Raw genomic sequence first — 25,924 nt, 5'->3', positions numbered from 1 at the left:
CAGAGTAACCAATGCAAAAGAACATGTAAGTCGTTTTAATCGTGAAGGAGATAAGTTTTTGAACTGCATTATTACTGGAGTTCATTATTCCGAACCTGAGACAAAAGCTCAGTCAAAGCAGTGGAAACGAGCTTGTTCCCCACCTCCTAAAAAGTTTAAGCTGTCTCCTTCGGCTAGCAAAGTCATGCTTGTTGCCTTTTGGGATTCGAGAGGAATGATACTTACTCATTTCATGCCAAAAGGTCAAACTGTCACCGCCAGGTATTATTCTGAAGTAATTCTGAAAAATCTCAGAAAAAAAGCTGAAGCAAATGTGACTTTTATTTATCCAGAACTGAAAAAAAAATTGCTTGCTGGCGGCTTTGATATCTGCTGTTACACAGTACCTCAAACATAGGTCTACGTCATGGTTCACAGCGGGAATACAAAAGCTCCCACGAAGATGGCACAAGTGCGTAGACGTAGGTGGAGAATATTTTGAAAAAGAGTAGAAAGATTTTTTTTATAAATGTTGAATGGTTTTCGAGAACGAGTCAAAAGTCCGGATACAAATGTATTTTCTGACCGTCCCTCGTCATTCAACTTTGAATAAATTGTAATAATGAACATTTAAAAAACAAAAAAAATATTTATGATTTAATGAAAACTTGGGTAAAGATTTTTGTGTAAAATATCATTATGAATGGTGTTCACAAAATCTCAACAGGCCCGTGCATTTTCAAAGAAATCAACGTTAAACCGAAAGGTTTTAAAAAAAGTACGTGTAAATATGGCCGAGGTTGCTCATAGAACTACCGATGTTTGCATTCAAATTAAAACCTCTAGAGATTATGGGAATATGCATTAAAACATATTCTGTTAGATTTTGTGACCTAATGAACTATCATACAGCACGGTTATTATTTAAACTCTAGTAGGCATCAAGTCAAAGAATTCCTAAAAATGGCCGTTCTGAATTTGTATTCCCCTGTAATAAAGGAAGTAATTATAGAAGATGCGCACTTGGCATAGCGCAAGTTATCCTCCTGCGCATTGGTCGGATGTGCCACTACCGTAACAGAAGTGTATTCGTTTAAATAAGCACAAGAAAAGCATTGATGCAAAGCATCAAAGCGCGTCCAAGCAATAAATGCATCAAGTGAAGATGAACTAGTAGATATATGATGACAAGATATTCTTATAAACTACAACTAATTGTATATCACTTATGAATGAGCGGACAAAAGACATTGTTCATTATGAACTTTGATTGGCATGCTAGAGATTAGAATATTACTTGTTATTTCTTTATGATCGTGGTTATTAATAGCAACGGATATACATGTACACAATTATTTATAATCCATATGTGTAACGCATGATCAATGCGTACCACACTTGTGTAATTGCCCCTTATTATGTTATCGCTATTAGCGAAGACCCCCTCTTAAGGTTTTTGTTCACACTTAGTAAAAATATGACACTGGTTATATTAACATGTTGATCATAATTGTTTATTATACAATAATTGTAATATCTGTCTTTCAAAGTTGATAATGTCATATTAATACTATAAAAATGTACCTTTTTCTCAATTATTGTACATATTTATTGTTTTTATCTCATATAGATAAAATGAAACATGCTATTGTTGTTGTTGTTGGGTTTTTGTAATTTCTGATCGCAAGATCAGTAAATACATAGCTAACATCCACGGTCTAACACAAAATTTCCTCACAGACCTAACAACGCAAAGTAGTTCTCACTCAAAACTGCTTAAAAACCATCAATTTAAAAGAAAGAATAATTTTTAATGTAGGCATTAAACGAATTACAGTGCATTAAAAGTTTACATTAGTCAATAGAAATATGAGGTTACAATCACAAATTTCGCGGATGAATATCTTTTTTACCCAATGAAAAATGTTCGACTATTTCCGTAAGGCTTAATCAATGAAAATGCTATTTTTAGCTATGTCGATTACCGAATACTCCAGAGCGTAGTACACAAATAAATCTGACTGTCGAGTAATGGAATATATACATGTCGGACTGTTTTGGCGAGAAGATTTTCGCTAAATTATTTTCATCAGTGTTTAACAAGAGCGATCAGTAATCACATGTGTCGCCTCATAATGGCCAATTTCATGTTGGGACAAGTTTTGTGACAGACAGACAGACGGACAGTGCACAACTAGACTTGGTACTGATCATTATTGTGAAGTTTGAATAAAATTGCACCAGTAGTTTTTGAGGAGTAGTCTGGACAAGCTTTTGTGTATCTGGCAACACACAGAAAAAAAAAACACCTTTTTATCAAAGGGCCATAACTCAGCCAAAATCATTCAACCGGAAAACCCGTGCAATATGCCAAAGGACTTGAGCTACAGATCAATCCTGTAAAGTTTGATTGAAATTGCATCAGTAGTATAAGAGAAGTAGTCCGGACAAACTTTAAAAATAAAAATTATTAAAGGGCCATAACTCTGACAAAAATCATTGAACCGAAAAATGCTGACAATATGCGCAACTAGACTTGGTACTGATCATTCCTGTAAAGTTTGAATGAAATTGCACCAGTAGTTTATGAGGAGTAGTCCGGACAAGCTTTTGTGTATCTGGCAACACACAGAAAAAACACCTTTTTAACAAAGGGCCATAACTCGGCCAAAAATCAATCAACCGGAAAACCTGTGCAATATGCGCAAGGACTTGAGCTACAGATCAAACCTGTAAAGTTTCATTGAAATTGCATAAGTGGTATAAGAGAAGTAGTCCGGACAAACTTTAAAAATAAAAATTATTAAAGGGCCATAACTCTGACAAAAATCATTGAACCGGAAATGCTGACAATATGCACAACTAGACTTGGTACTGATCATTCCTGTAAAGTTTGGATGAAATTGCACCTTAATTTTATGACGAGTAGTCCGGACAAGTTTTGTGACGGACGGACGGACAGACAGACGGACAGACAGACGACGGAGAAGTGATCCCTATATGTCGCCACTACTCCGTAGAGGCGACACAACAACAGGTTTATCGTGAACAAAATACCTCGAAATTAATAAGGATTACAAATACGAAATAAAAATTCTCAATTTTAGAATTACAATATATTTGTTTTTATTCACGCTACATACGTATTACTTCACTGTGGTGCAAAGGTAGCGCGCTCGTTTAGGGTGTGAGAGGCCTAAGGTTAAAATCCTTGTCTAGGCAACATATTTTTTGAAGTGTCTTTTTAAAGGATGTAGCCACGATATGCAAGGATAAAGTGTGGCTGTAATAAAAAATGAAAAATGATTTTTGATGCAACTCTAGGCATGCAAAATTCCATATGTATCAATCACAAACTGTTAAACGAAGTCGCTGCGTAAGATGAATAATAGTATATAAAAATAAACTTATACAGGAAAGATCAGAAAATACTACGTACAGAGCATGCAGTCCTTTGATTTTTTTCGAATTGTAACGATATCAAACATCTACTCCAAAGACAATAAACGTGTGGTACTATTCGCCGGTCACTAGTAAATCCTGGTCAAAATAGACCGGGAGAGACCGGGAGTTACCGATAGGAGTGATAAATAGATATATACCTATAAATAGATTTTCGGAATATTTAGGTCATCAACTGATCATTCTAGGAAACATGTACAACAATAACATACCATGATAACCCACTGTGTACTACAAACTGATAAATAAAAAACCCCCAAGAGCGCGATTTATTGACGGAAAAAGTTATTTCATTTGAAAATGTTTGCATTGCGATATTCTCCAGTTCGCTATTAATTGTAACATATCGCGACATTTGATTCTTAATTAATAATCAAGCACTCTCATACCAATCGGAATGATCGGCTTTTATTATGACCGACCTAAAAGGCTCGAGAAGTTGCTGTCGCCCTTTCACAAAATCTGATTTCATTCCATAAAAGGCGCCGCGCTTCGGCGCGGACGCCAATAAAGTACCTCTAAGCTTATGACTCGTCGGTATATCAGCAGCAATTTTTAATGGAATTGATAGCAAATACATGTACAATTACTTCTGTTGTATATCAAATTTATTGTATATAGAACAGATGCAGGTAAAAATGCTTAACAGTTGTTGGTTTTAACCTTTCTGGTACTGAAACATGTATGTAAATAGTTTAGCAAAGATTTTATTCACATCATTCATTGCCTGAGATTTTATAACTCTGTAAAAGGCTTTGTACATAAAATTATATTCTATAAATGACCCGGCTTCCGGGAGAAAGAAATATCTTAGATCAGTTAAGTATTCATGCACGAATGTGTAACAAAAGTTGAACAAAAGTTTTCGTAAAAGGTGTCTGAAAAAAGGGAAAGCAATTGCTTCCTCGTTAAATGCCAATGACAAATTCCAGACTAGCACAATATCATAATAGGTTTATTTTGAAAGATACTGCAATCCTTTTTAACATTTACAAATGTATTTGGACGTTTAGAAATTGGTAATTATATACATCTACAAAATTTCACTTAAATGTTTTTACATCCTTGATTACAACATACAGGAACTTTAAATATTGAAAGCAAAAGTTGGTTCATTTCTTTATGTCCTTATTAAAATATTAGTGATAAATTCCACTACTTACTTACTTAAATGTACGAGTACATAATCAAAGATACTTAATTACGTAAATATAAGTAAATATCTTTACCCTAGCAATTTACTAACCCATTTTTTTTCAACTTGGACAAGTTAATGAATGATTTTGATGAAGTCACATTACTAAAGCTACCATTATTTTGTAAAAGGTAAATATAAGAATTTAGATAACAGTTGTTAATCTCCGTCGTCTTCCAAATTTAAATTATTTCATTGTTCATGTAAATAGAAGGTCTCTGCATCATGATTACTTATTTGTGTTTATTGCATATCGTAGTCATTAATGGATATCTAGTGTTTATTGCATGATTGATACCGTATAATGCGCTTGACTATAATTATAGAGCAGGTGAAGGAAGTTGTCTGCAAAATATGTCTTGATATAACTGATCATTTTCTTCACGCATAAAATTTCCAACTTTTATCATATCAGCTCCTTGTTCAATGCAGTATTCATTCGGCCAGTTTGATCTCATCTGATCATCAGTATCTTCATTATAGCGCCAGTTTGGATAACCACATAACAGAAGTGTAACCACTACAATATTTCCATTTTCCATAATAAGCACCCCAGGACTACCAGATGCGCCCTTACTAAAACGGCAATGAAACAAAATTCTATTTTCGTTCGAGAGTGTGCTATGTGGAGGAAACTCATAGTTTTGATCTGTATGTTCATTATTCAATGATAATACCCATGTGATGTCCTCTAATGTTGTAGGGTGTGACCTATCGATGATTTTGTCAACATTATTAGTCTTCATAACCCCTCCTTCATGACCTATTAGGTAAAAAGAATCGCTAAAATTTGGAAAACCAAAGCGTTCAAATGGTGGTGGAAAAGGGCTTCCCTCAGAATGTTCCGCTAGCTCCAACACAGCTGTGTCTGTCTCCTCATTGCGAAAGAGTACTTCTGGTTTAAAGGAAAAACGCCTTTCGTTTCCTCCGGGCCTTTTCAAATGTTTGAATATACAATACACGTTGCCATCTTGTAATGCGTTCAGTCGATTTTGGTCGGATTCAACACTTTGATAACCTGAAAAAATATCGTAAATAAACTCCAGAAATCTAGTCTTGAAATGTTATGTAAAATCAGCGGGATGTTTATTTTTCTGGCGCATGCGCAATTTTAGCAGTACAAAATATCACTGCCCTACACTTATACAGACGTTCATAGACACTTCTTCAAAAGCCAAGTTAACAGAGAATTTGTATTTAATAGACATAAAAGTAAAGGGCAACATCATAAAGATAAGTTCAATATGTTGTTCTGGAAAAAATTAGGAATATAAGTTTTTTGATTTTCAGACCCCTGAAAACTTGAAAATTGTAACTAAATTTGGAATAAATCAAAAATATTGAAATCTCTAAGCCGGGGCAAATAATCTAAGATCCTATTTCAGACGCTCATTAATAATTTCGTAAGCCTTTACTTAATAAATATTAAAAGATATCATTATATTACATAGGTTAGAAAGTAGACATACTGGCATCAATAATTCCTTTCACAACGTGGAGGGCCGTCATTATGTACTTGCTGCCTACCCTAAATCCCGTACCAGTACCGTCAGGGAACCGTATTTGACAAACACTGTCGGAACACTTTCCCAAATCTTCGTGTTTGTACATAAATTCTTTTAGTTTTACATTTCTTACATCTATAAAATTTCCTGTCGATCTAGAATCGGAGGCTTGTTGTTTATTTTCTTCCGTGTATGGTGTTTTGTATCCTGTTGTAAATATGTCTTTCCGTTCACCTGAAACTTATACTTATAATTTACTTTCTCGAAATAAACAAGAAACGAGACTATTTAAGAATGTCTGAAAGTCAATGTCAGGGCTATTAAACAAAGACAAGAACATACTACTTTGCTAGTGTATGAGTATTATCTTGGTATTACAAATGTTTGTTGTAAAGCCTTAAAATAAGTTTGTCTGAGAATTTTTTTGTAACCACTGAATGATTTACTAAGAAATCAAGATTTTTAAGCGACTGTACAGCAGCCTTCTTCCTCGTCTTTAATTTGAGAAATGATTCGAAGACTTGAGTAGGTGATCTAACTCATTAAGTTACTGCATTTATAACGATGTGAAGATATATAATATATATTATACTGCCTAGATATATTGTTGGTATAATATGTAATTTTTAGTGACTTATAAGATTAAATATACGTCGAAAATACACATACTTTAATCGCACTGTTTTATAATCCTTACCATTCGTGGATCGTTTTGTTTTAGACTTCTTTGACCGTTTACCTTCAATGACATTAAGTTTGTTGATCGTTACATTTTGTGCGTTTTTCCCGATAGAAAAACTGAAGTTCTTTATTTCTACGCTGGTAGTAATAGTAACGTTTTCTCTGCAGTCATTTCGTCCATGTTTGGGTTTTCTTGCTGAAATAATATGAATAATTGTGAGTGTAAATACCTGCAATGTACAAAATATTGGAAACTGACGGATGAATACAGTTTTAAAGTTACAAAGTATTATATATATATTTTACGGTTAAATGTAGCCATGTAGTGCTAATGAAATGTAAATTGATGGATAAATAAAAAGTGTAATTTAAGAGTTTGGCGCCCTGATATAATATATGATATGGTGAATGCTCGTTTTGAAATTTAATTTGAAATACACTGTTATGGAACAAGTCTATTAAAATAATTAAATGAACTTTATATCTCTATCATAGCATCTCGGTAACATGGACAAATGTGACAATCTGTTAGTTTTAATATTGACGATACCTCAAAGCTGGGAGTTTTCTAATAGTTATAAAGAAATATTTTCATACGTTTACTGTCGTCTTTTCCAATGCTGTTCCTCTTATATGTATTTTGACGTTGAGCTGTACTTTCATTGTGCACACATCTACTAAACAGATTCCCCATCTTCCCAGTAGTATTAGACCCCTTATTGTTCAAAATACGAAAAAAATTGCTTTGTTCAACAATATTAAAATGGATATGTGTACTAATAAAGTCATACTGTATTTGTAAATGCACAGGTTCATTTTAACTGTCTTGAGTATGCTTCATGGAACAAATCAGCGCTGATGTCATATAAGGAAATATACAGACTCAATAGGAATTTAGATGTACCTTTTCTGCACTAAAGGGTGATATTCATATTGAAGTGGGTAGAAAACTGTTATGCACCAGCCATTTTTCCAGAACTACGAAAAAAAGATTAAAAAAAAAAAAAAAAAATTCCGATCGGGGGTATAAGGGGGTATTATTCCCTTGTTTCCCGATCAGGAAGTATACCCGACTGTTAATGGAATAAATTCTGAGTTTAAAAACACTTACATATTTATTAGCTGGAATTATGTTTTTAGATCTTTAATGCCATGCTGATTTAGCGGGATCATATTAAATGACACGTTCGTTCCAATTAAACAACTTTAATTTGAAATTGAAAAAAAAACATCTCATTTGACAAAACAATTGTTATTTTCACCACTTAATTCCTTTTTTGTAAGCAAAGTATTCCTTAAAGGTGGCTAAAACATTTTCTTTGGATGCCATGAATTTAAGCCAATAAGATCTATACTGAAAATAATCACTGTGTTTGGATGGTATATACTGCTTGATAGTGACCTTGAAATGAGATTTAAGTCATAACCTTATAATATGTAAATATGGTCAAGGGGCATTACTCGGTAAGTACAGAATTTTCTTTGCAGTATCTTATTGAATCCACAATTGATAAACACTAATTCTATTCTGATTCCCTTACATATTATAAGGTTATGAAGGTCACCATCAAGCAGTATATACCATCAAAACACTGCGTGTCCCCCACCCCCTGTGGTTTTGATTGTATACTCATTTGAAATACCATAAGGCATTGCCTCTCATAATGGGTCAGTATTGATATCGATAAAAAAAAATATTGACATTTGTTTTGTCCCAGTTTTTACATTTGTTGTAAAAAGTAAAGCGATTTTACCTTTAGTTTGTTTCAGAGGGGACTATCAATTTTTATTTAAGTCTCTATCTGTTTACAGAATCGAAGGAAGTTAAAAAATAAACACCTGCACTAATGGCTTAGGGTTGACTAGATAGGGAAAGACATAAGTCGGGCAACGGTATCAAATTACTGTATATTTATTGTTATAAATATTAATTGTTATAAAATACATCATAAAGTGTATATGTAAACAATATAAAAATAAATATCTATTATAGCAATTGATATCATTTATAAAGCAATAATTCTTACCCGAACGAAAAAGAAACTACAGTAATTCCATGTCAATGTAATTTCTTTTATAGATATAAATAAAGTAGAAAAAAATTACAAATGAAAACCCATTATTTTGTGATGTCATACTATGATAATAAACTCCGCCTACTGTATAGTGTTACCTTTGGTACAAGGAAGTTAGTTACGCTCTAGATTTTTAAAAATCTATTTTAGGAAAATAAACAAGGTTATACTATCGTTCGTGTTTTGTTTTTTTTTAAATATTTTACATAATGACTTTGATAACGTTATATCATTGTTTTATCGGAATAAACGTTTACAAGCAATAAGGCGTATCTTGATTAGGTAAGTCTTCTAGATTGTTTTTAGAAGTTTCGTTATTTAGCTAAAATAACAATCAGATAACATATCTGCAAATATTATACGGACTTTAGACAAGCTCATGTAACACGTAAAATTTTTTTGGTAAAAAAAAGTAAACAAAAATGTAAAAAAACTAGTTTATAAGATAGAAATTTAGTACAGAAAGCTCATTGATGTAGTTACTAACACTCAGAAAGCTGTCAATAAACAGGAGAAAAAATACTTAATTTATAAGTATCATAATACTTGCCTGTTTGTTTAGGAAATAGATATCAATTCTGAGTGCATTGTTGTAGAATAATGCACGGTTTGAGTTCAAATGCGTAGTAATATAATCACGAAGGCCGGTAGGCCTGAGTGATTAATTACAAAGCATTTGAACGAAAAACGTGCATTATTATGTAATAATGCACGAAAAATTAATATCTATTTCCATTCTAACACGTAAAGAAAAAATATAATTATTATTATTATAAAGTTGAACTTTATGTTTGGTGATTAAATTTGTTTTCGCCTGAGAATTTCCCATAGAAACGTTCTTTAAATTGAAAAAAATCTGTCGTTAAATCTACCGTGTGTAGAAACATTTTTAGAATAACGAACTTTGAAAACGTTGATAAAACTTTGTTTGTTTATTTTATTTCACTCTATAACTTTTCAAGCGAAATACAAATTATTATAAGTGAAATAAATGTAAAACTTAACTCGTTTGCGACATTAAAATAGTGTACTTGATTTGATTGTTTTGCACGTAGGCCTACTGTTTGGCGCTACATTGTGACGTCACGTAAACAACACTTTTAAAGTCTGTACAGCGTTAGTTTAAACAATATTTTATTGATAATCCACACATTTACATAATAAATTACATAAAATAAAATTTACGGATTGAGTAGGAAGCTTGTAAAGCTTTTTTGAAAACTCTCTCCGTAATCAGTATTTAACAAATTTCAAATTAACAGCGTTAACGACTGAATTAAAGATATTGGTGTTCGGATTCATTTTTCTTAGTTAGACCATTTTCTTTCATTCTAGATAGCTTTCACAACAAAATTCAACAAAAAAAATCGTTTTTATTTATCAGATTTCTTAAACAAAATGGCGCCCTCAATGTGAAAATACACAGGGAGATAATAAGAACGGCGAGTGCAATGCACGCTTCGGGCCTTCTTTGTTTATATAGAAAAAAAATCATCCGATAGTGTTAGAATCATTCTTTTGTGAATCTAAGCTGTGATAATTGCAATGTAATTCATGTACATTTATACCATACAAAATTATGTACATATTGTTGTGCTTATATGGAATTTGTAAATTTAAACTTAAATTATAAACAAATAAGTATCATAAGATGCATAAAGTATCCTTCTTAGTACAATTTATAGCAAGTAGCCCTAACCTTTTTTAATTACACAATTTAGGTGTATTTTAAAGCATTACTATGATATTTTATGCACTAGTGTCAGTTCCTACTATACATCAAACTAAAATTTCCCATTTAACAGTACAATTAAACTTTCAATATACTTATCAAAATATTGAACCTACATCTATATTGTTAGAAAAATTCAACATCTTAATATGTAGCACTTAATTTTACTTTTCAACAATTGTTTTTCAATCACATAAAAGTAACATGAAACTTTGTGATGTCTAAAGGTGGAATGTAATTTCCTCATACTTGATAAGTCATTTAACTGAAATTGCAATCATAAATTGCCTAACATGTGCTTATTCAGTGTGTACTTACTTGCAGCCATGTTGCTAAAAATTGTCAATCTACCCTTTGCTAGTCATCAATACTGCTCTTACAGTGATTACATAGTGTTACTTTTCTCTACAAAAATAAAATAAACAAAATTATTGTCATATCATCATCTTTTATCAGATATGTTTATGTTTTGTATGTGAATCTTTGTCTTTTATAACCTTGAACAATGTAACTTCTTAGTACAATATTTGCCTTAATATGATATTGCAATCTTTTCATGATTGACTTATATATTAAAATCAATTTTTCATGAAAATGACAGTGTATCATTATTTTGCTCACATTTGAAAACTTTCCTCCAGTATGTTAGTCATCAAAGTTACTCTGTCAATTGATAAACATTCTTGAAATTCCCATTTGAAATGATCATAAGTATATTATTTCCATTAATTTTCTTTACAAGTTTATATGTACAAGCTTGTCATTGAACTAAGATGCTTAAATCCATTTTTCATAGAACACCATATTAGCCTTGCATGAATGACTATCAGAGATAGCATGCTTGATTTTGATGCAAGAAATATATTTCAAATTTTTGATCTTATTATGTTTACAAATATATAATATTACAATATTCTTTCCTTACTTGACAATGCCTTAACAATGTTCAAAATGGCCTGCAACTAGTTCAGGTATACAGAGGTATACAGACTGTTGTACAATACAAACATAAGTACAAAAATACATAATAGTTATATAAATTTACATGTTAACACTCAATAGCATAATTATTATCTGTCCAATAATGCAACTTAATACATGTAATAGTGCAAAATATACTTGCATTAATAAAGATATATGTACTATATATGGCTTATAAGACCAATACACTTACTACTGATTGACAATTCTATAAACTGACCGATAATTCATTAAACAACAGAAATATAATCTCTCCAGCTTTACAACATACAGCTCAACATTTGAACCAAGTAACCTGTACATAGATAAAGCAGTAAGGAATCCCATTCATAAAATCTGATATGACCAAATTATGCTTTGTTAACAACAATTGAGATGCTGAAGGGCTAAAAATAACTTAAACCTTGTACTTTTAGTCTGCGCGATCTCTTATTGTGCGACCTTTCCATATTTGGAACTAGCATGCCTAGGAAAGCTGATTCTGCGCGACCTTTCCTATTGCGCGACCTTAAGTGTTGCGCAACCTTTGTCTGCGCGACCTTTCCAAATTTGGAATGAGGTATGCTCTCACACCTCACTTTGAATGAAATATTTTACTTGTTTACCAAATTGCTTCAATTAAAAAAAGTTAACAATAATTACTTTTTGCCTAAATTTGGAGGGTAAATTTCTCATAGTTTGTAAGTCATTTAAATGGAATTGCGACAATATATAAACTAATACTTTTTGCCTTAACATGTGTCAATTCAAATTATACTTACTTGTATCAGTGTTGCTAGAAACTGTCACTCTTCCCATCTGCTGAGTAATTACATATTGTCAAAGATTTCTATTGAAAACACCTCTGTAATGTTATCAACAATTTCAATATTATTTGATAGGCAGCATTAATATGTAAATCCTTGTTTTTAAGAAATTTTTCAATTAACACAAGTCAGCCATCATATTTGTATGTGTGAAGTTTTAACCTTTTAGTATGTTCTAAACATTATGATGCTTACTTAAAATGAAAAAAATCTAAATAACCAAATATCATCTTGTTTAAGCTTTTGATAGATATATCAAAACTGTTTTGTCTTTTTTAATACGAAAACAGCTGCAAGCCAAGCATTAAAGCATCCCAACAAAATACATGCATTACTTCACGCATCTCACTCTATAAATGGCAACTGCTGCAATCTGAAAGTTTAAATTTTTTTATACCTGCCTTGTCTGAAAGTCTAAATCATTTTACATGTATCACTGTTTATGTACTATTTACTATTTATTATTATTATTATTATTATTATTATTATTATTATTATTATTATGGAATAACAAAATTTAAATGCCTACATGTGTGTCATCAAAATTACAGAATACCTCTTATAATTAAGGAAATATGTACTAGTATAAACTTAAACCATAAGTGAGACAATTATTTATTCAGATAAAATTATTTAATAAAAACGTATACCTATTTGTATTAAAATACTGAAATTATCGTTACTATGAAATAACAAAATTTTAATGCTTACATGTTTGCCATAAAAATACAGAACACCTCTTACAAAATTAGAATATATGTACCAACTTATATCATCAGTTATACCTAAACATTTTAAGATAACTTTTTTATATCTTAAATACTTTTACCTATTTTACTACTAAAATAAAATAAAAAGATCTGATGAAAAAGTTCATACAAAGCTACCAAATTAAAACAGTATGAAAATAATCAATATTGTACAGATATGCTTAAAAATAATCTACTTCAATGAATTTCGTCTTATTATATTGGATAACCCTATGTTATCACTCTTCTATAACATACAGAATGCAAACTTTTTAGTTACTCTTCTCTTTAACTCTTCTCTCTATTCTGTCAATGGTAAAGTCTTTCTCTTGTCATATTTCTCGGGTCTTTTTCAGGTCGAAGCTTTCTCATTCGAACATACAGATGAACTCCGTTTTTTATAATTATCATACACCTTTCAGAAAGGACGGTAGTGTTGATAGACATAGTGGAATATTAGTATACATAAAAGAATATCTTACAACTTCTCGTCGCAATGACCGTAAACCCATGATTGGTATTGAGTGTGTTTGGGTAGAAGTTCTATCAATTTTGTGTTTGGGTAAAAGTCCGTATCAAAAACAAGCCCTCTTATCTTTGGCGTATTTCATCGCCCTCCCAATTCTAATGCATCTGTCTTATCATAAATTGATGAATCTATAATACTGGCTTTTGTGTCTGGTATTAAAGACGTAATCATCACAGGCGATTTCAACCTGGACTTAAGCAAACCTCAGACGATGAAAAAGAAGAAGATATTTCAGTTAAATTTGGCCTGAACCAAATCATATGTGAGCATACACACTTCACAGAGCATTCTCAGAATCAAAGAGGTCATCTACTTATTGTGACTAACCTCCATGCCAAATATGAAGACTGTGGGTTAAAGGAATCTTAATTTATTGGACGGACAAGGAAATACCGACGGACAGTCCGACGGTCAGACGCCCATGAATTTAAGCCAATAAGATCTAGATTGAAAATAATTACTCTGTTTTGATTGTATACTCATTTGAAATCTCTCATAATGGGTCAGTATTAATATCGATACAACTTTTAGTGACATTTGTGTTGTCACAGTTTTTACATTTATTGTAAAAAGCAAAGCAATGTTTTGAGAGGGGTCTATATTTAAAATGTTGACTATTTAACATTGTTTATTTCCCGATACACTTTTTTCTCTGTCCGTATAAATAACCGAAGGACGTTTAAAAATAAACACCTGCACTAATGGTTAAGGTTGACTAGATAGGGAAAGACATATATCAGATTACTGTATATTTATTGTTTAGGTTTAATCACGGGTCCATAAATTTGAATTGTAATAAACTTTATCATAACATGTCAATGAAACAAGCACAACATAAATACATGTATCTTATAGCAATTGATATCATTTATAAATCAATAATTCTTACCTGATCCTATTAGATATACCGAAACAGAAACTAAATGTACAGGAATTCCATGTCTATGTCATAATTATATAGATATAAATAAAAAAATACAAATGAAGTCATGTTTATTCGAGAGTGAAAGATAAAACTTAAGCCTATTTCTATTTTGAAAAAAATAGAAATGTTTCTATCTTGTTGGATCTAAGTATTTTGTGATGTCAATCATAATAAACTCCGCCAACTAGATTTACAAGGAAGTTAATAAATATAGATTTTTTAAATCTATATTAAGAATATAAACTAAGTTACAATTGTGCACCGTTTTCTTTTCTAAATGGGTTAGGTACCGTTACATCATTGTTTGATATTTTTGAGTATCGGAATAAACATTTAAAAGCAACAATGCAGATAGTTGATTAGGTAAGTCTTTGATAAACATCAGATAACGTATCTGCATATAGAAGAATCAATTTTAAGATGCATAAATTCGTAAAGTGCCATGTAACATGTAAAGCTGAATTTATTACTTCTATTACCATATTCAAAAAGACTGTTATTTTGCTTATTGTATAGCATTCTATGTTATATGATATAGGTGGATTCTTATCTAGCCTTATTCTAGCTTATATATTATACTTATTGTTCATATTTAACACGAGGCGTTTTTGTTTTTCCTTAGCTATGTTACATTTGCCGCTGGATTTGGTTATTGCTAAAATGCTCTCACAATAACTTGTATTTTAACTTGTATATATTTGACAGTGTGCATTCGATATAACATAACCAAGTATGGTTCATTCATCATAAATATGATTACGTTAAAAAAATGATTTAAATAGTGCTTACTTAACTGTAATAATTGATAGTAAAATTACTCGGGTATTTCCCATTTGAAATAGGACACCTTTTTAAACAGGATGTTGAATAAATAGATCAGCAACGTTATTTGTAAAACAAAACTTACGTAAATATAGTTAGGTTAAATAAAGTGATTTAAAAAGTGCTTAAAAAACTTAACTTTAATAATTCATATTAAAATTACTCGGGTATTTCTAAATTGAAATAGGACACCTTTTTAAACAGGGTGTTAAATAAATAGATCAATAACGTTATTTGTAAAACAAAAGTAGCATTTTGGCACCGCAACAATTCAATACAATTGAACAATGACTAAACTACTAACTGAAATGTTCCAAAGATCAGGTTCTATATTGTCATTTGTTATGGATTACCACCATTGAAAAATGCGTCTAAAGTGGGAATGTTAGTATGATAGATAAATAAATGAAAACAAATCAACAAAAAAAGCGAATCAAGAAAAGGCCAAATTTGCAATTTACTATTCCAGATGGGTAGCATTTGTTGTAAATGTAGGAAGATCAAGAACAATGATTTACCCACAGAAAATATTGGACATGGACACAATGCTCAAACTGACCAAATTGAATCAAATGGATACAATGGTCAAAATGGACGGAGTGCTCAACATGGTCATACAGAACTGAGAGGTCAGACTAATAGGTTAACTCGAAGTGAACAAAAAAATAGATCTTAATAATAAAATATTAAAGTATCAATCATAACTTCTTTGGAATAATGTATGATTTCTTGTCCTATTTAGCCCAAACTTCTTATTAACATTCTTTTGCGTCTTCCGTAATCTTTACAAGCTTTATATTAAACTCACTTTCTAGGATCACTTTAATGTAATGGCTTGCTATTTAAAGAACATTTAGTTCCTCCCTGAAGTATTCAAAATGTCAGCCTTCTGAACAAAATCATAGAACTCCTTAGTAAACTGGGTTCATAAAAGTAACAATCCTCTACCGGCATTCTTAAGTTACTGTCTAAAATAATCAAGCGGTGTAAACTAAAGCTAGATATCTTGTCTATTTTACCACTATGGTATACTGTTATACGTTTTGTATTTTAAAGATATATTAAAAAAGAATAATCTAAATTCTAAACTTTTGTATCTTCTCATAAGATGAAGGCATTGATGGAGCATATGTCGGTTCAGAAACCTCATGGAGACGGGCAAATACTAGTATGTCAAATAATCATCATAGTAGACCGAACAGGGCTTTAAACTGCAGATCGAGACTTGAGAATAACGGCATATTAGTTATCGACAATATTGAGGAAATTACAAAAACAAGTGATCAAATAAGAGAATATAACAATGGTAAGGATAACACAACTTTTGTTAATTAGATTTCGTTTTTACTGTGTTAACGTTTTTCTTACAGTACTCAGAAAACCTGAGGACAAGTGCTCATGATCGATATCATTTCGGTTTTGCCTATAACTTATTGTTGTATGCATGATAATGCATTGTTTTCTTACAATTTGAATTAAACCTGAGAAGATCTGGTTTCTCATTCTTTCTAAAAAATAGACTGATGCCAAGACGCCAAAAAAAATGCATAAAATCATGTCATTGAATTTTCATTTTCAAATTTGATACGAGACAACATTATTTGAACTTTTTGTTACGTCAATAATTTTTAGTTCCTTCCTGGCAAGAGCATGATTTATACTTGCTTTAAGAGTTTTTAAGGGTTTACATACTCTTAAAAAAAAGTTATAAAAAAGGCTTTTCTTGTCAGAAATTGCAAGCGGTGGTATTTATGATGAGCTACATGACCTGGTTGATCTCTGCCGAATCTGGACTAAAATTATAAACCTGACCTTATCCCAAGGTCGCTTGATTTGCTAATCAAAGTAGATAAGATAAACAGCTCTATAACAAAATCTGCACCAATGCAAATTTCTAAAACTGGAATTATTTTTTATCTATCGGAGTGAACAAAATTCCAAGTATTTGATTAGAATAACTGCAAAGCTTTGACCGCAACTTTTCAGGAAATAATTTAGGATATAGACATTTGATAAACGGCGTGGTGTTCCGAATGGTCACAATAAGAAAAAGTAGTGATTTTAATGTCTTGTTTCATTCTCATAGATATTGGAAACCGTAGACAAATATTTAGATGTAACTTCACTCCTATTTCTCCGTCTATTGGACTAAAGCGAAGCTCAATGCCTGCAGGAAACTTTATTGATTGCAGAGGAGCAAATGACGACAGGCGATTCGTGTATATTATCAAAGAGTGGGCAGAGTGGTCACACAGTGTTTGTCAAATACGGTTTCCGAATGGCACGGCAACAGGATTTAGAGTTGGTTCAAGATATATAATGACTGCTTTTCACGTCGTGTCTAAAATCCACCAGAATATTCCAGGTATTCTTTTTTCTTCTTAATGTATAGTTGATATAAAATTAATTTGTATTGTCCAACAATATTGTCCAGACACTCTGCATTTAGAATTTGACCCTATAGTCGGTAAAGTCCATAAAAATTATTATCTACTTGCAAGTCGACATAAGTGTAGATATCCATTTCGAGGGACAGGACGTGAAGTGCTTGCACACTTGGTTCAAGCGAGAAAACGGTTGCAAACTTGATAAAATGGCTGCCGAGTCATGAATATTTACAACACTCGCACGTTTTGTCAAGTTGCAACCAATTTTCTCGCTTGAACCATGTGTGCTTACACAACAAACAAACACATTTTCTTTTTATTTTATGCTTAAGAACAAGTTAAAACGAAATTTCCATAATATTTACGTTAATAATAAAATCTAATTTCCCCATTGAGAGCCCCATTTAGTCGGAATTTCTCATTAAATACAAGAAGTTTTAGCTGAAAAATTAGTTAGACAATCAACATTAAATGACGGTGATATTATTCATTTTATTAAAAAAATATGAATGATTGCTTGTTTTAATAATAATAAAAAAAACATTATTTGTAGGAGAAAAGGTCCAACCTTCCATTCATATTTCCGTTACTTACTGCGAATTCATATTACCCCTGGCTTTGTTAAATGTAAATGTTAAATGTAAGCGGCAGCCATTTTTTAAAGTTGTGTATTTCACGGGAGGAAAATAAGTGTGTTTGATTCAGAGGGATAACATTTGGATTAGTTAGTCATACACGTTTTTAAAAGAAAGAAAACTTATTTGAATATTGTATCAGACAAAAAAATAAGTGTTGACAGATGTGAAATCATTCAAAAAGCAGCAAGGAAAATTGAAAACTTCAAAAGCTGGCTCAGGAACGCTGGGTTGTTTCCTTATTGTACGGGTATGGTTGTCATTGCTTTTCAAGTTTTCATAAAGCATACGGCAGTTATTGCTCGTAGGATACTTTAATTTGCCCAAATGTCATCAAGAGCAGTTTTGCATGTGGAAGGAATGTATTTTTCAGACTGTAAAAATGAAACAAAAAAATCAGAGACGAAATTTGGTGATTGAAATTTGAATGAATAGAAGTAAGTTTTCTTCTTTTTATTACTTTTGACATTTAAGGTATTAATCAATTTCAGCTTTACTTTTCTTTAAACAGCCGGACATTGTCAGAATTGTCAGCAAAAATAAAATTGAGGTACCACATGGGGAAAAATCTTAAAAAAGTAGTTTCGTCATTGAAAAGTGTGAAATTATATTTTGATAATTTTCACTGTGAAATTATCAAATAAAATGTTCACGGATAAATCAGTAATCCACTGAAAAGCATAAAATAAATCGATATATTCGTTAGATACCACTGTGCCAGTGTTTATCCAGTGAATGAAGTGCCAGGTCAATATTGTTGGACAATAACGTTAGAAATATTTGATGAATTTGTTACTAAGTATGCTGACCTCGTCTTTTCCAAATGTAAACATAATCTTGATTCGTCTTACTAAGAAACTATGTGAATATGCATGCGCATTTATAAGCCTGACAAGTGAGTATTCTAAAACAATTGTATGACATATTTTAATTTTATATTTTCTTATCTATTTTTGTGTTTAAGGATCAAGAGAATATATTGACGACTCTGGAAACCTGATTGTAGAATCATTGATACACCTGAACGTGTTTTGCTTGTTTGGTTATTACAGAGATGGTCCGTTTCCAAACAATTGCTTAAAAAAATTCTTTTTCAAACCTGTTGTTAAATTCCTTGACGAAAATACAGATACCGTTGTTATAGAACTAGCAGATGATCCCGAAGGTAACCAAATGCCTCCACCATTTGAGTTATTCAGTGGCCAAGGGGTAGTATCTGAATTCACTCTGATTGGACATAATGGCGGTGCTATGGAACACAATACAGTGGATCAAGTTATTGACAGAGACAGTACAACCACATTCAGTGATATTCAATGGGTTAAAAATCATAGTTTAGAACAAGCCCGTCGAGGTTACGAATGTCCACCACACAGCGTGTTATTAAACAAGCAAAGAATTTTGTTTCATTGTAAATTTAGCAAAGGGGCATCTGGAACACCAGGTATAATTGTTCAAGAAGATGGTCGCGCGGTTGTGGCGACAATGCTGTTATGTGGATACCCCGACTGGTATTATGATATTAGGGTGGAGGAAAGGATTCGGTCTGATTGGCCACAAGAGTACTGTATAGAACAAGGTGCAGATATGATTTCTGTTGGTAAAAATATGGCTGCTCGTAATCCTTATCTCTATCAAGATATATTTTGCAGGCATTTACCTGAACCACTGTTATGATATACGAATAAAGTGATGAGATATATGTTCTATGTTTATCCTTTGCATCAATAGATCATCAGTTAAGGCCTACACCACATTAAGAAGAAGTTAAAAGAAAGGGAGGAGATATCTGGATAATTTAATTGAGTCAAGATAAGATAACCGTGATAATGTTGTAATAATTTTTGGTGTAACCGTTTTTTATATCATATCACATATATACATACATGTATATTTAGCTACATGAATATAATAATGTACATGCCAAACTTGTTTTAAGAAAATGCAAACTATATTAATGATCAAATATTACATAGATCTATCTATTTATTGATACATAGAGGATATTTGTTTGTTCTGCATGTAAGATTGAAACATAATTTCCCAGAGTGAACACCAGATGCAATATTTTCTCGTGAAAATATAATAGCTGGTGTTCACGAATGAAATATATTTCAATCTTATATCTAAAACAAATAAATTTTCTTTTTATTTCATGCTTTTTAAGTGATTTAAAGTACTTTTTTTTTACTTATTTTGCCGCGTAACGTCGCGCATTCTCCCCTGTGACGTCATCACATCATGACGTCACATTATCAATTTTGAAATATAGGTCTGTTACATTTCTCTAATTTTGTTACATTTTTAACATGATGTATGATGACATCGACTTTCTTTTTCTAAAGAAGCAAAATTGACGCATGACGGAATTTATTTCTGCCTGTTATTCCATTTAGTTATGATTTTCTTTTCATCCGCATTCAGATATAGTTCGGCTACAGTACAGTGATAATTATATTTTATAAATTTCACTAGTGATTTATCAGAATATAATCATCTGATATAATACAATAAAACACTTGAAAGCATGAAATACAGAGTATCATTTATTATGATGGTAGTAAAATAACTGCAGTATTCTAAGGACCTTTATTCAATTAAATCTATTGTTGTTCCACAAAAGTATTTGATCCATCACGATACCTTTAGAAAGATATTTTGCGTCGCATTTGCGAATTATTGACGGTCCTTTTCCGACAGCAACAACATGCTGTTTTTGTATTTATTATCAAAATTCCATAACAAGTTTGCATAGTAATATTATCTCCTGCCTTTCCACGAAAAAGGTGTTAACCTGAAACTAATATTGCCTTTTTTTCTAACTGCATAAGCTCCTCGTGATGAAGATAACTACATTTATCACATAAACTGCGGCGTGTAATAAATAGAGGATATTGAATGAGTGTGAGTTCAATACTAAATTTATTGCACGAGTTGAATAAAATTATATTATGCGAGCCTCTGGCGAGCATTATATTATTTTATTCAACGAGTGCAATAAATTCAGTAATGAACTTACACGAATTTAATATTCTATTTATCACATACCAAAAATAAAGACCGTTTAAAGTGAAATAAGAGTCATTTTTCATTAACGCGCCTGTAGTATAACGCTAACATTTAGCGCGTCTTTACACTATGTTTGTATAACGCTAATGACGTTACTTCAAAATATATGCACGGCCGTGCAATACCATATTTACGGAGTCGCAAAATCGGCACGGGTGTGTGATAAAGCCATTTAATACAAACTATATTACACTATTTGACGTGACGTCATTTGCGTTATATATAAGCGTTACACTATTGGATAGGCGCGTAAATGTAAAACATTTACTATTCTTATTTAAATAGAATAGAGCCAGAGGCTCGCATAATATGATTTTATTCAACTCGTTCAATAAATTTAGTATTAAACATACACTCATTCAATATCCTCGATAAACTCGTGATAAAGATATTAATACCAAAATATACAAATAGCCCGGATGTTCATATTTTACTTGACACAGCCCCCCCCCCCCGCTGAAAAGGCGGTGGGGGATATAGAAATAGTATCCGTCCGTCCGTCTGTCCTTCAGTCCGTCCGTTCTTCCGTCCCACATCTTGTCCGGAGCTTATCTCAAAAGTATTTGAGGTATCAACTTGACACATCATAGGTGGATAGATAATATTGAGGAGGAGTACAGTGCACAAGAATGATAACTCAATCCTGCATATTTTTTCAGTTATTGCCCTTTGTTATTTTTCATGATTAATTTTTCACCTGAGTGAAGCATAACTCAAAAGGTCTTTGAGATGTCAACATGAAACTTCATAGGTGGAGGAGGAATGCTGTGGGCAAGAATGATAATTTTATCCTTCAAAATCTTTGAGTTATTGCCCTTTGTTATTTCATACTTTTTGTCCGGAGCTTATCTCAAAAAGTGTTAGAGGTATTAACTTGAAACTTCATAGGTGGATGGATCTCATTTAGGAGAAGTGCAGCGGCGCACAATAATGAAAACCTACCCTGCATTATTTTTCAGTTATTGCCTTCTGTTATTTTCAGTCACCAGTATTCACAGAGGTTTCAAATCTGTAATCACTACAGCCATCAGTTTTCATTATAAAAAAACTCTTAAAATTAAATTATTCTGCTCTACTACATATACATTCTTCCAATGAGCAAACACATTCGGCGGGGGCATGACAATAATAACATGGCTTTTCTTTTATTTACGGATACCTATTGCTTCAGTTTTCGAACTAAATATCCCTTAAAACTAACTAAATAACTTGTTTTGTAAATCAAGCTCTTAATTGGTATATATCCAATAATATATAATTAATAAATATGTAAGTTGAGGTTATTAGTTGCTATCCAAAACCCGGCAAATGTGTTTTTTCCAAGCTTATCCCCAGGCACAAACTTTTACCGTTATAGCGCAATTTACAGTGCAATACCGGTCACAATAGATTAGTCAGCCTGTTGCGCTTATTTTCGAGTTAAAGTTTGTTTGTACCACCTGCTAAGCTGGTTAAAAACACAAACAAACGAAAAATGGTTCACAAATCTGGAAAAAAGGTACACAAATCTTGAAAAACCGTACACAAATCTTGAAAGGGGAGATCATTCTTGAACAATTAAACCAAAAACCTATGTGTCGAAAATCGCACTGTAGGTTTAATCTGAATAACTGATAAGTAAATTTAATAAAAGAAACCCGTATTTTTTTTTGAGTCTATATATCAGATACAATGGAAAGTACAACATCTCTCACGCTCCTTCCCTTAGCACAGACTGAAGTTGTATACATTCCTTAAGACGTCGATCTAGAAAATGAAGCCACTGACATAAGTATGTGTTAAAACTAGAAATGTGTCCAAAGGACACGGGTGCCCCCACACGCAACTGTTCTGTCAATCTTATGACTCTAGCTCAAATTTTTTTTTGGACTACATGTGCCACTAGTTGTAAAAATATTTTACTAAGTAAAGGGCAAGTACTTTACAAATACTGAATAAATCCACAAGCAAACTCCAAGGTGCATAAGTACACATGCTGACCAACATTCTTGTAAACTTTCAGGCCTACAAGTCAAATACCTTTTGAGCTATGCATGAACAAGTTGAAACTTGCAAATTTATACTACTGTAAGTCAAGGGCAATAACTCTAACAAAACTGAAAAAAAAAAACACATGCAAAGTCCCAGGTGCATAGCTTCACAGTGATGTTGATCATTATTCCTGTAATTTAGTGATGTTGATCATTATTCCTGTAAAGTTGGTTGATTCAAACTCAAGCACTCAAGGAACAAATAACACAACATAATAAAACGGTTTTTTACTAAGTCAAGAGAAATAACTCTACAAATACTGGATAAATCCACAAGCAAAAGCCAAGGTGCACAACTACATATGCTAAGCAACCTTCCCGTAAGGTTTAATGACTCTTTGTCAAATCTTTTTTGAGTTACATGCGACACAAGTTGAAAATTGCAAAAAATTTCTAAGTGAAGGGCAATTACTCTAAAAATACTAAATAAATATAGACGAAAATTCCCAGGTGCACAACTACACATGCTGATCAACATTCCTGTAAAGTTTCATGACTCTATGTCAAATCCTTTTTGAGTTACCTGCGACACAAGTTAAAAACTGCAAAATTTAACTAAGTCAAGGGCAATAACTCTAAAAATACTAAATTATTCCACACGAAAAAACCCAGGTACACAACAACACATGCTGATCAACATTCCTGTAAAGTTTCATGACTCTAGGTCAAATACTTTTTGAGTTACATGCGACACAAGTTGAAAATTGCAAATTTTTACTAAGTCAAGGGCAATAACTTTAAAAATACTAAATTATTCCACACGAAAAAACCCAGGTACACAACAACACATGCTGATCAACATTCCTGTAAAGTTTCATGACTCTAGGTCAAATACTTTTTGAGTTACATGCGACACAAGTTGAAAATTGCAAATTTTTACTAAGTCAAGGCCAATAACTCTAAAAATACTAAAAAAAGTCACATGAAAATACCAAGGCGCAAAACTGCACATGCTGATCAACATTCCTGTAAAATTTCATGACTCAAGGTCAAATACTTTTTGAGTTACGTGCGACAAAAGTTGAAAATTGCAAATATTTACTAAGTCAAGGGCAATAACTCTAAAAATACTGAATAAATCCACACGAAAATACCCAGGTGCACAGCTACACATGCTGATAAACATTCCTACTAAGTTTCATGACTCTAGGTCAAATACTTTTTGAGCTACGTGCGACACAAAAGAGAACGGACGGACGGACAAGGGTAAAATTAAATGCCCGCCACTAAAGTGGGGGCAAAATAAAAACACAGAGAACGAGGATAAGATGATCTAAGAGGTCTACAAACATGAATTGGTGTTGAAGACCTATGGTATTCACATCATTTTCATCGAGGGCCACAGCTACAGCATTATAGAATGCATCCTGAATGTGGTAAACTTTTGTACTAGTCGTAATGCTAATTATATTTTCAGGTTTCAGCATGTACTTTAGCAGAACCACCGACTGTCTGTTCGTTAACTAAATAGCTAATCGCTTAGCTAACCAAATTAACTAAAATATTTGAACCAATATAGACCAATATAGACTGAACATAATACAAATAACAACCTTTCCCTTTTGTTTTCAAATAAAGTAATTGAGAGTCAATTTTTAATGATGGATAAATTGATATAATTGCAAAGTTTCAGCATGCACAACATTTATATTAAACTATATAAACAAAGATCAACAAGGTAGGACGGTATTTCACGGTCCAAACATCACCCAACAAAAAACCAGCAACATAGGACCACCGACAAAGAGTCCAGCAGACACCAAACAGATACAGGAAAGTGCCAAAATGGTAATCTAATTCAATATAAACAATTGATAGAAACCTACAAAGACATTTAAGAAGACATACTTATACTGAAACCAATATAATAAATGAATAAACCAATTGAACGAACAGTATATATTAATAATTAAAAAATCTGTACGAAAAAAAAGTTAGATAATGGTACTACATGCCCCCACCCCCGTAAAAAGCGCATTCATCATCATCACAACGACCATCACAATCTTCATCAATATATGATCATTATTTATCATTATTATTATTAAATACCTATGTTACTTTATATAGTAACAAAATCTAAGGTAGTTCAGGGTCATTTTTTAATCAGTTGGCCATAGCCCTCAATCATGAACTCAGAGTAACATGTGTTTCGGAATTCTTTACAAAATAATTATAACTTGATATTATGAATTATTATTTTCTGTTTAGATTGTTCTTCTATATTCTGGACCACGTTTCATAGAAAGTTTAGTCCTAGGATGTAAAACCAATAATAACACTTACTTAGGACATTTTCACTGAAGTAATGAAGACCTAATTAAGACTTCAATTAAATTTATTCTCCTGACAAATAAAGAAA

The 25,924-nt window shown here is 32.0% G+C and overlaps 2 protein-coding genes across 6 annotated transcripts; one reads left to right on the top strand and one right to left on the bottom strand.

Moving 5' to 3' along the window:
• Positions 1-3,473: 3,473 nt before the first annotated feature.
• On the bottom strand, positions 3,474-14,871 carry LOC132754000 (uncharacterized). Of its 3 annotated transcripts, XM_060744586.1 has the most exons (7): positions 14,584-14,871; positions 12,372-12,454; positions 10,948-11,034; positions 7,420-7,537; positions 6,839-7,018; positions 6,106-6,381; positions 3,474-5,654 (listed from the first exon to the last, which is right to left on the bottom strand). In XM_060744586.1, exons 4-7 carry the CDS (start codon positions 7,514-7,516, stop codon positions 4,957-4,959), a joined length of 1,251 nt encoding a protein of 416 aa, XP_060600569.1. In that variant the 5' UTR covers positions 7,517-7,537; positions 10,948-11,034; positions 12,372-12,454; positions 14,584-14,871; the 3' UTR covers positions 3,474-4,956. The 3 variants fall into 3 exon arrangements, with proteins under 3 accessions (XP_060600569.1, XP_060600568.1, XP_060600570.1); XM_060744585.1 differs by lacking the exons at positions 10,948-11,034; positions 12,372-12,454; positions 14,584-14,871 and adding an exon at positions 8,850-8,983; XM_060744587.1 differs by lacking the exons at positions 10,948-11,034; positions 12,372-12,454; positions 14,584-14,871 and adding an exon at positions 8,850-8,983 and having other exon boundaries at positions 6,106-6,375.
• LOC132753999 (uncharacterized) lies at positions 9,050-20,165 on the top strand. 3 transcript variants are annotated; one of them, XM_060744584.1, is made up of 5 exons: positions 9,050-9,179; positions 15,911-16,070; positions 16,550-16,747; positions 17,528-17,806; positions 19,593-20,165. In XM_060744584.1, the coding sequence occupies exons 2-5, from the start codon at positions 15,911-15,913 to the stop codon at positions 20,138-20,140; spliced, it is 1,185 nt and encodes a 394-aa protein (XP_060600567.1). In that variant the 5' UTR covers positions 9,050-9,179; the 3' UTR covers positions 20,141-20,165. The 3 variants fall into 3 exon arrangements, with proteins under 3 accessions (XP_060600567.1, XP_060600565.1, XP_060600566.1); XM_060744582.1 differs by having other exon boundaries at positions 9,052-9,179; positions 19,428-20,165; XM_060744583.1 differs by lacking the exon at positions 9,050-9,179 and adding an exon at positions 14,883-14,982 and having other exon boundaries at positions 19,428-20,165.
• The last annotated feature ends 5,759 nt before the right edge of the window (positions 20,166-25,924 follow it).

The sequence above is a fragment of the Ruditapes philippinarum genome, unplaced genomic scaffold (assembly GCF_026571515.1).
Source record: "Ruditapes philippinarum isolate M1 unplaced genomic scaffold, ASM2657151v2 ctg2015_1_1_1_1, whole genome shotgun sequence".
Taxonomy (NCBI): Eukaryota; Metazoa; Mollusca; class Bivalvia; order Venerida; family Veneridae; genus Ruditapes; species Ruditapes philippinarum.
Note: the sequence above shows the minus strand (reverse complement) of the source record. Positions and strands in the feature narration are given on the sequence as shown.

What these genes read in the sequence shown, in the direction of transcription:
- LOC132754000 (XM_060744586.1), bottom strand. Translation starts at nt 7,516, where the DNA reads ATGGGGAATCTGTTTAGTAGATGTGTGCACAATGAAAGTACAGCTCAA. An exon ending in AACAAAACGATCCACGAATG is followed by an intron (nt 6,382 to 6,838) that starts GTAAGGATTATA and finishes TATAAGTATAAG; the next exon opens with TTTCAGGTGAACGGAAAGAC. An exon ending in GAAAGGAATTATTGATGCCA is followed by an intron (nt 5,655 to 6,105) that starts GTATGTCTACTT and finishes ATATTTTTTCAG; the next exon opens with GTTATCAAAGTGTTGAATCC.
- LOC132753999 (XM_060744582.1), top strand. Translation starts at nt 15,911, where the DNA reads ATGGGTAGCATTTGTTGTAAATGTAGGAAGATCAAGAACAATGATTTA. An exon ending in AATAAGAGAATATAACAATG is followed by an intron (nt 16,748 to 17,527) that starts GTAAGGATAACA and finishes TCATTCTCATAG; the next exon opens with ATATTGGAAACCGTAGACAA. An exon ending in AATCCACCAGAATATTCCAG is followed by an intron (nt 17,807 to 19,427) that starts GTATTCTTTTTT and finishes TTTGTGTTTAAG; the next exon opens with GATCAAGAGAATATATTGAC.